At 45.6% G+C, this 14,632-nt stretch overlaps 1 protein-coding gene across 4 annotated transcripts in view; it reads right to left on the bottom strand.

The window, feature by feature from the left end:
• Positions 1-14,632, bottom strand: part of NfI (Nuclear factor I) — a 152,914-nt gene that overhangs the window by 59,865 nt on the left and 78,417 nt on the right. For all 4 annotated transcript variants that reach the window (XM_037433171.2, XM_037433170.2, XM_075882942.1 and 1 more), the window contains 2 exons: positions 10,569-10,723; positions 6,227-6,350 (listed from right to left, as the gene is read on the bottom strand). In XM_037433171.2, coding sequence (XP_037289068.1) covers positions 6,227-6,350; positions 10,569-10,723 — 279 coding nt within the window. The remainder of the gene's footprint in view (positions 1-6,226; positions 6,351-10,568; positions 10,724-14,632) is intronic.

Raw genomic sequence — 14,632 nt, 5'->3', positions numbered from 1 at the left:
TGACGCTTCATATAGCGGTACTCCTTGGTTGCCGAGCTCCTTTCTAGACTGACCAGGAAGGACACGGCGTTTCAGTGGAGTGCTGAGCAAAATGAGAGTTTTGCGGCTTTGAAGGCCAAGCTGACGTGCGAACCGGTGCTACAGTTGTACGATCCAAATGTGAAAACGAAGCTGCATACTGACGCCAACCCCAAAGGTTTGGCAGCCATGCTCCTGCAGAGAAAAGGCGGCGAGGGGCATCTCGTTTACTGCATGAGTAAAAAGACGGCCGACGCTGAAAGCAACAACCACTCCTCCAAATTGGAACTAATGTCAATACTGTGGACTGAAGACCGACTTAGGTCGTTGTTACTTGGAATATCATTTACAATCGTGACCGACTGTCAGGCGCTTGTGCACCTCAACGCACAGCGAACGCTTAAACCACAAATCGCGTGTTGGTACGACTTAATCCAGGAGTTCACATTTACAATCAAGCATCGCCCAGGAGGCACGAATGCTTCGTGTGGACTCGCTGAGCAGAGGGGCCGTCGAGGCCCGAACTGACACAATGAGTACACTCCTTGCGGACCGTTTTGAAGTGTGTGTCAATTTCACTGTTGCCGATCAGGTCTTGGTCCTGCATAGGGGAGACGAGGAGCTAAGAGAGATCATAACGATGCTGGAAAAGCCACAAGAATGCCGCACCAAGGATGAAAGACGAAGAACTAAAGGTTACTCGATTATGGACGGACGGCTTGTGCGGAAGATAGGGCAAGGTGAGCAAGCGAGGCACAATTTCGTACTGCCAAAAAACATGCGGAAGACATTAGTTGTGCAGTCCCACGGTTTGATGGGGCATTTTGCAGTAGACCGCACAGTAGCAAAGATACAAGAAAACTTTCGGTTTCCACGCATGCGTAACTATGTTCGTAAGCATATATCGCAGTGCTTCCAGTGCATAAGCAACAAGCTTCCTTCCGGGAAGCAGGAAGGACTTTTGAACCCTATCCCCCCGGGAAGAGGCCATTTGAAGTGGTTCACGTGGACCATCTAGGACCCTTTGTGCCAAGCAAGCAACGCAACCAGTACCTTTTGGTGATTGTGGACAACCTGACGAAGTTCGTCAGGGTGTTCCCGAGGCGTGACTTGTCAACGAAGCTGGTGCTCGCAGCGCTATGGGAATTCATAATAGAGAGAGGCTTACCTCAACGGATCATTACTGACAGGGGCAGCTGTTTCACATCACGAGCGTTTTAAGATTTTTGCAATGTCAGAGGGATAAACCATGTGCTCAACTCCACTCGACATCCACAAGCTAACGGCCTGGTTGAGCGAGTGAACCGTACACTTCTACCAGTCATTACTACATCGATGGTCGATACCGAGCAGCGAAATTTGGATGAAAAGCTCAGTGAGGCAGAGTGCAGCTTGAACAAGGCTGTAAACAAGACGACCAGGAAGACTCCCTTCGAGATGTTACACGGTTATCGACCGAAATTTCACAGTGTGGCACTGAAGCACTTGGTTGAATCTAAAGCCTCAGTGTGGGAGGAGCCTGGCGGGCTGCGCGAACGTGTACGGCAGCGCCTCATGAGCGAGCAGAAGAAGATGAAGGTCCCTTATGACAAGCCCCACTTCCCGGCTAAATTGTACAGTGTCGGTGACGTGGTCTTTATGGTGAGGGCTCCAGAACAGACGGGAAAGCCTGCCAAAGCGCAGCCAAAATATAGGGGCCCCCTTGTAATCACGGCAGTGTTGCCAGCTGACACGTATCGAGTTGCTGACCTTGAAGAAACAAGAGTCTGCGGAGGAGTCGGACGCCCCCGAATGTAAGGTGCAGCGACTGAGACGTTCGGCCTGCAGCTGCGGCAAGACCCATCCCTATGCGAGTGTGCCATAGTTGCGTTGGGGTCTTGTTGAGAACTTCAATGCGTGCAGAGATTTACCAAGTGAACTGTGCAAACTTAAACAGTTGCTCTTTTTTTTTTTTTTTCTTGTCTTCTTTGACGAAGGAAACAATTCTGTTTGTGTATTGGAGTGTGGGTTCGTTTATGATTTTTTCCCCCTTAACGAGGACGTTAATGACTGTCAGGAAGACCGAGTGTACGCGACTGCTTCAAATCTTCTAAGTTTTGTTTTATTTCCTTCTTTTTGCGTGTGTTGTCGTGCGAATGTCCATTGGTCACTTGAAGGGGCCGTCCTTCTTGTTTATGGGCAGCTGCGATCGGCGAGCCTCCCAGTGCTGCGAGCGCCGGGTTAGCACAAAGGCGGCGGCCCCGCTTTATTGCACCTTGCCAGTTCAGATGCAAGAAGAGAGAAACATGCCGCTTTGCGCATCCGTGGCTTGCGGGACGTTCGACACTGCTTCCCCGAATGGCGACGCAACGGACCCCCCCACTGACTTCGTGGAACAATTTGTGAACATGTGTGTGTGTGTGTGTGTGTGGTGCGTGCGTGTTTGTGTCAGTGTGCGCGTATGTGTACTTGGATCCGTAGTCGAGAGAGGAGAGCGAAATAGCACGGGAAGAGCCAGAGACGCAGCGAGAACGGCGAGCGAAGAAGAGTCTGCGAATTGCGAGCGACTTGAGCGGTTGTGCGTTGTGCGATGTGCGGTATTGAGCAGTTGCGCGAGTAATATTGTAACCTAGTTTCCTTAATTAAACACAGGCTTCTTCTGTTAACATTTTTTTAACAGTGCGTGAGCCGTGTGTTGTGTCATCTATCATATTTCAGCTTTTTACGGCCATATCTGCGACACCCTAAATTTTACCAAAAGCGGGATAGAGGATGCTAACGCATTCAACATCCCCTAAATCGTGGAGTGTGAACATGAGCATTACTATTTCAATGGCAGTATTTTGTACCACCCCGCTGAGAAACAATGATAAAGTCCATATTAACATTTGCTGCACCCATCAAATCATTTCACAGACACTGCAAATATAAATACCAATCTGCAAGCTCGCGGCCTTGAAATTTGGGAGATTCATAAAACTGATGAATAGGGGTGGCAAAAAAAAAACAACTTGCACACAATTTAGATAGTTTTTTTGGGGAAGCAGTAATGCAATACACTGCTTCCAATGATTGCCATTAGCTTATTTAGATGTCAGTGATTATACTGGTACTCAGAATTGTGCAGCATGCAAACGCATGAGAAACTGAGCAAAACGTGCAGTAGCACTAACAGCCCCTTCTAAATGTCGATACCCTTGTCCCCGGGGCACTGATGCACTGCGGCAATTGTGGCTTCGGCTTCTTTGAAAGCGTGTTCAACCAGCTAAAGTAACGACGTCGGGCGCCCGTTGGCCTGGGAACAGTACCGGATATCTATTGCCAGGACCGTGGCAGGGACAACGAGGCTTGAAGACAAAATGTGCCAATGCTATGGCAACCAACATGGTAGCTCACAACGGAGGTGTTCGCAGCACGTCGAGCTTGTTCGCGCAAGAGAAATGTGGCACATGCTTCCAGCTTTAGTTCCTAACAAGCCATAGCTGTTTATTTAGGCTAGCAAATTTACATTTTCCATAAAGTGTTGGTGGCTACACTAACGGATGTTTGTCTTGAAGTTTTGTTGTCATACCGCCGATAGGTATTTTCTGCGGTTAGCGGACCGATGGGCACACAGCGTTGTCACTTTATCTGGTCGATCGCCTCTTGCAAAGGTAGGGTGCGTGCCTAGAATATACTTAAAAGATTATAAGCACGCACCCTACACTTGAAAGTTCGGGTCTGCGCGCTTTGACTAATGACGCAAGCTGCAGGTGGCCAATGTGGCCTGCGTTTCTCGTCAAAATTGACGCACCTAAAAAAAATTTTGAGGCTGGCTGGGCATTTTGGCGCACCTCAGTTTAACAATTGGGAATTGTATCAAATTGGCTCAATTGGTGCAGCTGTAGCACCCCTGGCCCTTCCTCCTTATTTTTTAGATGGAAACATGCGACTCGATCATTCTCCGGGTAATGCAACAGATGTTTCGGTGGATGGTGTCATGCATGCCAGGCTCTCTGGTATTGGCGATATATCAAAATAAAACTGCATGTTTCTGCAGGCCGAGTGCGTGGACTTTTATGTCCGACTCTGACAAGTCGTTTGATGAGCTTGACAGTGACGAGGGGGGAATAAAGTCAGCAAATAAATAAAGCAATTCAGTAAAAACATAGATGAGCATTATTTTATTTTAATTGGCTCTGTTGTTTGCGCAGTTAATTTCTAAAGAACATTCAGCCCTTATTTAAGGGGGGACGCGGCTTTGGTATCACGAAAAATGGTTAAAAAGCCGATTTCTTGAAAATCAAGTTTTTAGTTTCTGTAATCCTTTTTCTATCTGATTCCAAAACATCTACAGTGAAAACCGCGCAGAAGTGCTTCAGAAAATTCATTTCATCCTCCTAGGTAGCGAAACTTATTTCTGAAAATCGCGAGAAAGCAGCGATATTCAAAAAATTATAGCTTCGCGATGGCGCGGCCGGGAGCCAGCTTCATAGGCTCATCAGAAAAAGCATTTCTCGTGTTCAAATTTCCCGCCTCAGCTTGCTCCTCCCTTTAATAACAAGCGTAGAAAAAGCAAATGTATGAAAGTCGTTTCAAGGCCCTTGATTGGCTGTGGCCGCCATGTTGCCTCAACTCGCCTCGCCATTGGCTCGATGCTCCGGGAGATCGTCGTCTGCTGCTTGTGTGTGGCGAGGACAAGGCTCTCAAAAATTGCTACTTCGTGACGTGTTCACGGCTCGATGATCACTTAGGATATAATTACACTAGTTAGGAGCCATAAGAAAATATGCGATCAGGCTACTACGAGCGAGCGCGCGGTCAACGAGCCCGGCGCGCCATCGAAGTGGTCTTCAGCCCTAATTAGCTCCGTTGACAGTGAGACTGCGGGCAGGAATGACGCGCTAGCGCACTTGTAGCTATGGGCTTCTTTGCAAGCAATCAAGCACATCACTCCCTAGCTCTTCAGAACCGCGCACGAGCATTTTACCCATAGGCAGCGGACCACACAATCAAGCTCGTCACCCCCCCTCCCTCCACTGCCAAGGATTTCTCGGAACAGCGGCTAGCAGTTTCGTGCCTCATGACTCGAAAATGCGATACCAAGTGCAGTGCACGCCAATTTGTCATTGTAGCTACACATTTTGCGCATCGTCACCAAACGCCGCCGCCAAATGCATCATGCGCCGGCTGCACTGTCCACGTGGCCACGCACTCCATGGTCATATGAATATGGGATGCTGTCAATAAGCTTTTGTGATGCGGTTTGAATGAGAGTGTGCATGGCAGCAGCGCATCTCACACGTACCACAAGATGCTAAGCCCTTTCTGCTTTATCATTCAAGTGCTGGCTGCGTGGCTTTACCTGCAGCCGATGCCGACCACCTGCACAAGCTCATAATATACCGCCAACCAGGATTTCTGTGACGGCGTTAACGTTTCATAAGTTTCTTCACTTTTCGTGAAGTCATTCCATCAAACAAACCGGTGCCTCTAAAAAAAAAGAAGTGATAAAAAAATTCTGCGATTGTCATACCCAATAGTCTTCTTTTGAGTAAAGACCAACACCATTTGCAGCTTCCTGGCATGTTTTGTTACAGCGCTAGGCTTTCCACGAGCAGACCATATAAGTCGAACCACGTAGCATGACGTAACTTGAGAACTACTCAAGGTATCATGATGAAACTGCATATTTCCTTATTCAAGACACTTATGAGAATGCGTGCCAAATTTCATTGCTCTAGATCAACAAACAAAAAAAGTTTTTTCAACACCACCTCCCCCCTTAATCTTGCCAAGCTATGAAAGTTATGCACATGCACTCACTGTTTTTTTTCTCTATATGTGATTTCGTCATCACAGCTGTCGAAGTATGAACTAATCGAGTCACTTTTGCATGAACACACTGACCAGCTGTTTTCCACCACTCATGACATAAACTTACTTGCTCATTACCTGGAATGCTAATTTCACACTATTCAAACTTTCATGCACTAAAAGTGCAAACTATTTATAAACTATTACACATTAGAGGTCACCTCTTAACTGAACAAGCGGTGTTACAAAAGTTTATCTCATCCTTTCAGCTCTTTAGCTCTTATGTCATATCAACGAGCACGCTGAAAGCTACGTGGGGGGCGAAGACAACAAAGAGGGAAGAAAATGCAAAAGTGTGCACCCTGACCTCGTTGAAAACGGGTTGGAGAGCTTGCCTAGCATCATCAAAATGGGAGCAAGTATTCCCACTTACCAGTGGACCGAATGATAGCGACGGGCCGTGCCATTGGGGCTGGCGGAGGTGGTGGCAGCATGGAGCTCGAGTAGAACTGTGGGAGCTTGGAGGGACTGCCACGCACACCCGGATCCGGGCTAGCCTGCATGTGACAAAAAGTGTGCACACACAACATTTAGCAATGGTTAACAATGCTTAGCTAAGCAATAGCAGAACAAAGGGACACTGAAGAGAAAAAACATGACTTACACCTCTATCCTAGGGATCGGTATAAAAATAAAGTGAAATGGTCTTCACAGGGGTATTTGAGCACTTATTGTACATTGATATGTGAGAGCTTGTACAATGCCTAATGGTGTTTGGCACCACTTCACATGAATGCACCCACCTTGACGCCTATAGTGATACGTCTCCATCCCTGCCACGAATGTGTTGCGGTAGCTAAAGTTTATATATACCTGCGTTAACTTCAGGTACACATATCTTCAATGGGTCTGCATGAAAGACGTAATAACAACAACTGAACAGTTTGCGGGAGCATACACAGTTTGTCTGCTGTTGAGTGCGAGTGTTCTTATAACACAGGTGCTCAGTTTAGTAGCATCGACGATGCATGCAAGCACAGAAGTGGTGCTGTATCATGTTGGCACACCACCACCGCACACAGAAAAGTTCCCCGAGGTTTAAAGAGCATTTGATATGCACAGCTGGCATCCATAGCACGTGATGCAAGGCACGGGCCAAGACGGTGGAGGCTTTTGCGGGTGATTTACCGGAGGCGCGCAGGATTTGGTAGTTTCCTCAGAGGGGTGTATGATGTTAAGTCTGCTAATGGAGATATGAAAATCCCTCCTGCTGATTTTCCTGCTGATTTCAAGGGTGAATGTTTTGTTGTCACAGTGACAGAGTCCGGAGTAAGGTGGTTGAAACGGCGCATGTATGGTGTTGTCACGGAGAAAGGCATGTGAGCGATTTTCAAGTTCTTAAACACCAACAGGGTCAGTTTGGTGTGACATTCTGCTGGTGACAGGCACAGTGAGGCCACTGTGCAACGCAGCCAGGCTGCAAAGTCTGGTGATGTCGGGAGTTGAAGAGGAGAGCAGTTCCCCAGGTAGGCGAAGCGGCTCCCCGTAAATATTTCTGCGGGCGTTCCCTGGATGTCAGGTTTTAAAGTGGCGTGCAGACCAAGAGCAATGGCTGGGACAGCCTTGAGCCAAGTTGAGTTAGGGTGGCAGATGATGGCTGCCTTGAGCTGTTAATAAAACCGCTCAATCATCACATTGGCGCAGGAGTTGTAGCTGGTAGTCCGTGAGCGCACGAACCCGGTGGAAAGCCTGAGGAGCCTCAAGAGTTGGGACTCGAATTGCTGTCCTCGATCAATTGTGACGAGGAGTGCCAAAGCGGCAAATCCGCCGGTGAAGAAGGTCGAGGCGGCGTCTTCTGCAGTAATCCTTTCAAGCGGCAATACTTTGGGCCATAGAGTGTAGCGATCAATGGCGGTGAGGCAGTAGCGGTAAGTCCCGATCAGTGGAAGGGGGCCAATGATGTTGATGTGTATGTGTTGAAATCATTCCACATCACTACTGGGGGGAATACCCCGAGTAGTGATGCGACATGCTGGGTGGTTTTGGCATGCTGACAAGGTACATGCACATGCGCACCCAGGTGGATCACTCCCGTTGCATAGAGGGCGAAGCATAGCGATCAGTGACAAGGTGTGTTGGAGTGCGTATGCTGGGTTTACTAAGGTTGTGTAAGTGGGTGAAAATGCTGTGGCAAAGGAACATATGGTCTCCCTCACCCAGTAGATATGTTGTAGTAGAGAGTGTCCGACTACCCAGGGATGGTGATGTGTTGAAGTTGAAGAGAGGAGCCATTTTCGAGGAGCTACAGGAGTTTAGCGTCCGTTTTTTTTTTAACGTTGGCGAAGGTGTCAGCCGTAACGGGAGGTAGCTCGACAAAAGAGATGAGCCAGAGTGCGTCGGCGACCACATTATCCTTTCTGATGATGTGTTGGATGTCGGTGGTAAAGTGGGCGATACAAGATGGTCGGTTTTGCTGTACTGGTGAAAGCTTTTCATGTCGTTGCGAAAAGGTGTAAGTGTTAGGTTTGTGGTCGGTGTAGATTGTGCAGTGCTGTGCCTTAAAAATATGGGGAAAGTGTTGGAATGCTTCATAGATAGAGAGAAGCTCTCTGTAATAGGCTGGTAATGTTGTCCCTGCAGGAGCCAGTTTCATCGATAATGGCTGTAGAAGAGGGTGTTTTTAGGCTAGAGAGTTTCTTCGAAAAACAAAATGCCAACGGGCACCAGATTTGGCCCACACGCTGCATCAGTGAGGCTCACACGGGAGTGTTAAAGGAATCTGTGAAAAGGCCCAATTAGCCTCTGGCTTGGAATTCGAAAGTAGAGTGGCATTGAAGAGGGCAGTTTCCAGTCTTCAAACGCTTGAGTTGAAAGTGGTGTTCACGTGACTGGATGATAAGCCAACCGATGCGTCGTGAAGAGGGGCCTGATATGCGATCACTTTAGGCACAATGCGGCTGTAAGAGTTGAGTATGCCCAGGAAACGGCTGAGGTTTTTCGCTGTAACAGGCCACGTGCAATTCTTAAGGGCCAAGATGCGGTCAGGCAAGGCTGCAGTCCCTTATGATGAAGTTTGATGGCCAAGATTTGTGATGACGGGGGCCCCAAGCATGCTTTTCTAGATAATATCAAGGCCAGCCGCGCATGCTCGTTTTGGCTTCTGCTAAAGATCGACGTTTGTTAAAATGGCTCCTGACTGCGGTGGCTGAATCTATGATTCAGAAATACAAATACACTAAGGGGGCAGAAGCCGTGGTGACAAGTTGAGGCCAGTGGTGGTTCCTTATCTACATAGGATCCCCCATCTGCTGAAGAAAGTCACCGGCAGACATGGTCTTCCAGTGGCATTGTCTGTGTCAAACAAGCTGTCGAAGCTGTGCTCCCGCACCTGCGGTGTGAGCTAAAGAGGATGCCAAATTTGACATGATGTCTCCTACGTCCCATTTGCAGTAGGCATGGTTTAATGCCGTCCCGCTCTCATGTGGTAAGACCTACGTCAGTCAAATGGGGAGATGCGTCAACAAGCAACTCAGGAAACACGCACAAAAAATGAACGAGAATGCGGATAATGAAGCCCATCTTGTGGCCCATATTAACTCTTGCAGCAAATGTGAAGCACTATTTGAACAGACATCGATCTTAGGCAGAAGCCAAAATGAGCACATGCGGCTGGTCTTGGAAGCTTTTCCCATTATCTAAAGAGATTTTCTGTGTATCAACGAAAGTTCTGTGTCACTGCATTAATCTGAATATCGTTTCTTGTCGTCGCATATCTGATCCACTTTTTTCGTCACTGTTTCACGTATCTAAACTTTTGTGGTGTACGCATGCGCGGTAAGGTTATAGCTATGCACGCAAATATCTATTGACGTATGAAGGAATAAAAAAGTTGATAGTCAGCGCTCGTGTATCTTCTTTTCTTTGTGGGGCGTGTTGTTTGTTTGCACTGGTAATTTTAAATCAGAGATATGTACCAACTAAGCCCAAATTAAGTTTTATTGTAGTAAATGACCTTTTTGCTATATTGAAAGTACCACTCTTACACCTTTTCATGAGTAATCTGAAAGAGAGAATGCAATATCAAATAGCTTGACTGCAAAGCGATTTTTTTTTTTGCCTGCAACACAAGATGGAATGGCTATTCTGAACAGGGGAGTGGTAAGATGGGGGGAAAAAGGCTGGAAGAAGGGAGGGAGAGAGAGTGATATAAGTGCAACAAAATGTAGCTGCTGCATATTCTCAAACCTCGATATAACGAACTCAGACATAATGAAACATCGGTTGTAATGAAGGAAATAAAAAACAGTATTGTAATATACGTATAGTTAGGATGATAGCTTAAGTATAACGAACTTTTGAATATAACAAACTTATTTTCATATAAGATGCACTTTATTATAATGAGGTTCAAGTGTATATATTATGGGGCAGAGTAGGGAGGCCCTGCTAAAGTCTATACTGAATTCCTGCAGGCCCCAGAAGCATGATAAATTTGACTGAAGCCTTAAGCTGGTATCCTTTAGAGTGCTGCATTGTAGCTTTTAGTTCTTGCAGTGAGCGACCATTTAGTGAGTGAGTGTTCAATAACTTTACGACCATTAACACTACAGCGCAGATGGGTACTGATAAAGGGTGTGAGTAGGTTAGAGACGTCATTAACTATTGCAATAAAGACAAAGCGAAGGAAGCAGGCAGAATGCGGCCTGCGGTCTTATTGTGGTCCCACAAGTTGTGCGGCTATTAGGGCTATAATTCAACAGTTCACAGGAGTGCACCTGTGTGCCGGAGTTGTGGGCTTCTTGGCAGACGAGGTTGACGAAGTCGGAGAAGGTGTCGCCATTTTCCTGGTACTTTCCTGCTGGGTGTAGGTAGTATGAAGGCCCACCTAGTGGAGGTCCTCCTAAGGGACTGCTCGCACCACTTGCTACTCCTAATAAAGTGACAGGAAAGAGAAAAAGAAAGGCCCCAATCAGTTGAACAGCCTATCCGGCAATAAAACTGCATGATGTAAGAAAAAGCAAATTACAGATGCTGCTTACACACAGTCACGATAAGACTTTAGAAAATAAGTCGCAATTTTATTCTCCATAATATTGTGTTTAACAAAAAAAACTAGCCCCGAAATTTACACTGTCCTTCATTCATAGCGAGGGTCTTGTTCTGGCAGAATTGATGCCTTGAGGTGGTATACCAGAGATTGTAGTTAAGCTGCCATCTTGTAATAAAATCACTTACTAGGCGATGCCAAACAGGCAAAAAAGAGTGTTCCAGACTCGCAATAATGGCAGCAGGTAGCGCTGACTGACACTCCCACGTTTGAATGCACATACAATAATGCCCATTAGGCGCTGTAGGCATCTGAATAAATAAATATATACCCTATAAAGCGGACAGAGGGAATGAATTCCACCGTTGAATCGGATGCGTTATTCGAAAGGCGCAGGTTCGGATCTTACCTGTTGCAAGTTATCTTTTAGTCCACTTTTCTGCATTTACATTACCACTACTTAAAATGACACTCTGCTGCACTTTCTCTGGTTTTATTTGTTGTCTGTTAATTCTCATTATTTTTAATTAGAATTCACAGTGAGGAGTACTACACAGGGTCCTTCTTCAGCCTGTACAAAAAGCATAGCAAGCATTGTGCTCTTGCAGGTGAGTTTGAGGAATATAATGTATATTGAGCTCTACTTACTTAAATCTAAATACTGAAGATAGTTTAATTACACCTCCACAAAACTATTGAGAGTTTGTAGATGGGCAAACTGAAACATAGCCACACTTCAGTAAGCCCACATTTTGTAAAAAACATTGAAATTCCACCTAATTCAACAGGTTAATTGTGATGAGAACTTGATGCAGCCAACATTGAAACCTAAATTCTAGGGGCACAGAAAAAGGCTGCCCAACTAGCGTATCAAAAATGCCTTGTGAGGAAAGGCCTTGGGACACTACACAACAAGAACTGAATATCACAGAAGGCATTAAAATGGCATGTTTTGTCTAACCATTTGCTAAACGGCACCATACCAGCATTTGCCCTGATGTGTCATCATACAAACTTTATCACGATACATTTTCAACAGTCCTAACATGCTACGACTGCAGTTATATTCACTGCCATTCTCAGTTTCAACTCGGCAGTAATGTTTGGTGCCAAATATCTTGGGGCAACTTTTCATGACTTTACCAGAGGTGCTTGGCCAGGCAAACAAAGGACACTTGAGGCCACATAATGATATAAGCTTTGTAAGGTACTTCTCACATAACTTAAGTTTTTACTGAAATGAAAGAATTGTGCCCCACAATTTTTTGCCAAAATATTTGCATAAAAGCAGACACGAAATGTCATAGCAGTAGCGACCTTAGAACACCATTTGAAAGACAGGTAGCACAAGATCCAAACACACACATTGCTTCTCCCATGCTGACATTGTGACAGGCAAAAGAACAGGGTGACCAGTGGGTTATCTGTTTTGTGAATGTAGTATCGAAAAATGTGTGTTTCAAACTTATTAACAGCCACCACCTTGCTAGGTGTACACGTACACATACAGATGTGTACACAACATAGTACAACACAAAGTTCCCGGGCCTGAGAGAATCACCGATGTGTCAAGTTTGCAGTAGAACAAGCACCTCACCTTAAAAGAACAACAGAAAGGAAAGACAGGATCAACTTGTGCAAAATACAAGTCTCTGTGAGAAGTGGAACCAGTCAGGAATGATGCGTGATGGAGACCATGCGGGGTAAACAGTTGCATCGTAAAAGGGATTCCATATTTCAGCATGCAGACGGCCAATACCACGCCACGTATAGCACCACCTTATCAAACGTGAGGACGTCTGAGAAAAAAAGAAAGGAAACAGCTCGTCTCTCAAGGGAAAAGGATGGAGGTAGACAAAATAAACTTTACTCGGCTGAGAATGACCAACATATCCCGACACCTATGGCAAGCAACAGGACGTGCAACGAGCTTTCGGGGGTCTTACCTCAAGTCTTCAAGCCTCTGAAACGCAATGCAAAGAGAAAGCAAATGAAAACCATCACAACTTTACTGATCCAGACTTCTGAAATGACAGTCTTGGTTTGTCCGTAAACTTCTTATGTTTTGCATAACTGCATACCTTAAATTTCTTACAGTTTACAGGTAATGTAAACTTCCCACAGTTTAGGAACCACCAGATGCCATAAACATTCTAGAATTTGCCATAGTAAAATCTGGTAGCGGTTTGTACAACTATGATAGACACAAAAACTTTTTTCAACCTTATCTGTATTCTCACTGTCAGAAGAAGCAAATGAATGTACTAGGATTTCACAATCATCTCCCTTCCAGTGCTATGCGACAGCAATTATACAAAAAGAGCAAGTTTTCTACACTAAAAACTAAAGGCTAAGAGTTGCAGCCCGAACTTGACACAAGAAGGAAGACAACACACGCAGTGCCACAATGACGTTTATTTTTCAAGACCAAGTATGTATTCCCCTATCTCAATAGCAAGGAAAGGTCACATGGTGATAACGACTGACATGTGCAAAGAAACAGCAATGTAAGAAGTGATAACCAGCAGGATGTCAGCATATTTACAGAAACCTTAAAGAGATACTGAACAAAAATTGAAAAAACTGACAGAACTTTGTAATTCTACTTGGAAGTTCCAATAAACAGGGTGAATTCCCCATATTTTTGAACAACTGGCGGCATTTTCGAAGAATTGTCAGCGCACGGCAGCATCACGCAAGAGGGAGCAGTGACGTCATATTCGTCGAAGCGCAGGCAGGGTGTAGGAGTGTCCGTCCTCCTCTTCTTTTTTTCCAACTCTTCTTCTATTCCACTCTCCCCATTCCACAAAAGTGCTGATGCTTTGCCTAAATCTGGAGCATTGTTCGCAACCCCTGCTGTTCATACTGGTTCTGGGAACCAAAAGGGAGATGTGTGTGTCGAGAGACGCAATCAACGGCTGGGATCGTTGGCTTGCCCGTTTTGGGTGGGTTTGAAGTCACCAAACGTCACCTCCTGTAGTTCACGATGTGGCCGCTAAATGTGGCAGTTTGTGAAAAATGCATTAAATTCATTATTTCCCTGTAGTTGCTGCTTGAAATGAAGGTTGCCTCTATCTATTTCAGGACCCTATCTTTCAATTTGGTTGAAAATCTTGGCGGCAAAAATTTTGTGCAGAATCCCCTTAACTCATTTGATGACAATGACACAGATGAATACTGATTGTTGGCCTAGTTGGTACTTGCTTACTGACATGATTTGGCCGCAAATAATAAACACAAAGTAAAGAAACACTCAACGATGTGCCGCTTGTGCTTGTCGTTGAGTGTTTCTTTACTCTGTGTGTATCATTTGCGGCCAAATCATGTCAGTAAGACACAGATGAGTTGCTTACACAGATATTCCCAAGAGTGTCGATGTGCTCAGCTTCTATGATGAGGCGGATGATGTCGTTTTTGTGACGACTCAAAACGACAGTGCAAACTTTGGCCGACAACCACACGACTGAGTGTGGAGAGTGAGGTGACAGCTTCTCAGACTTGTTTTTGTGCTCTCTTAGCAGCGCATTTACACACCTGCTTATCTGTGCGACGTAGCATTTCCCACAGGACAGTGGACTACTGCAGAAGAAGAATGCCACACACTGCTTTTTCTATTTTAGAAGGACTCGTTTTCAAACAGAGGCTCTCTAACTTGTGGGAGACAGAAAGCCATCCTTATATTTTACCGTAGGGCCAATTCCTTGACATTATGAAACAATTCATAAATATATGGAGTTACGGCTATGTTCATGTACTCAGGAGTAACGAAGTCTCGAGGATCACTCGAACGTG

The sequence above is a fragment of the Rhipicephalus microplus genome, unplaced genomic scaffold (genome assembly GCF_043290135.1).
Source record: "Rhipicephalus microplus isolate Deutch F79 unplaced genomic scaffold, USDA_Rmic scaffold_14, whole genome shotgun sequence".
Classification (NCBI taxonomy): Eukaryota; Metazoa; Arthropoda; class Arachnida; order Ixodida; family Ixodidae; genus Rhipicephalus; species Rhipicephalus microplus.
Note: the sequence above shows the minus strand (reverse complement) of the source record. Positions and strands in the feature narration are given on the sequence as shown.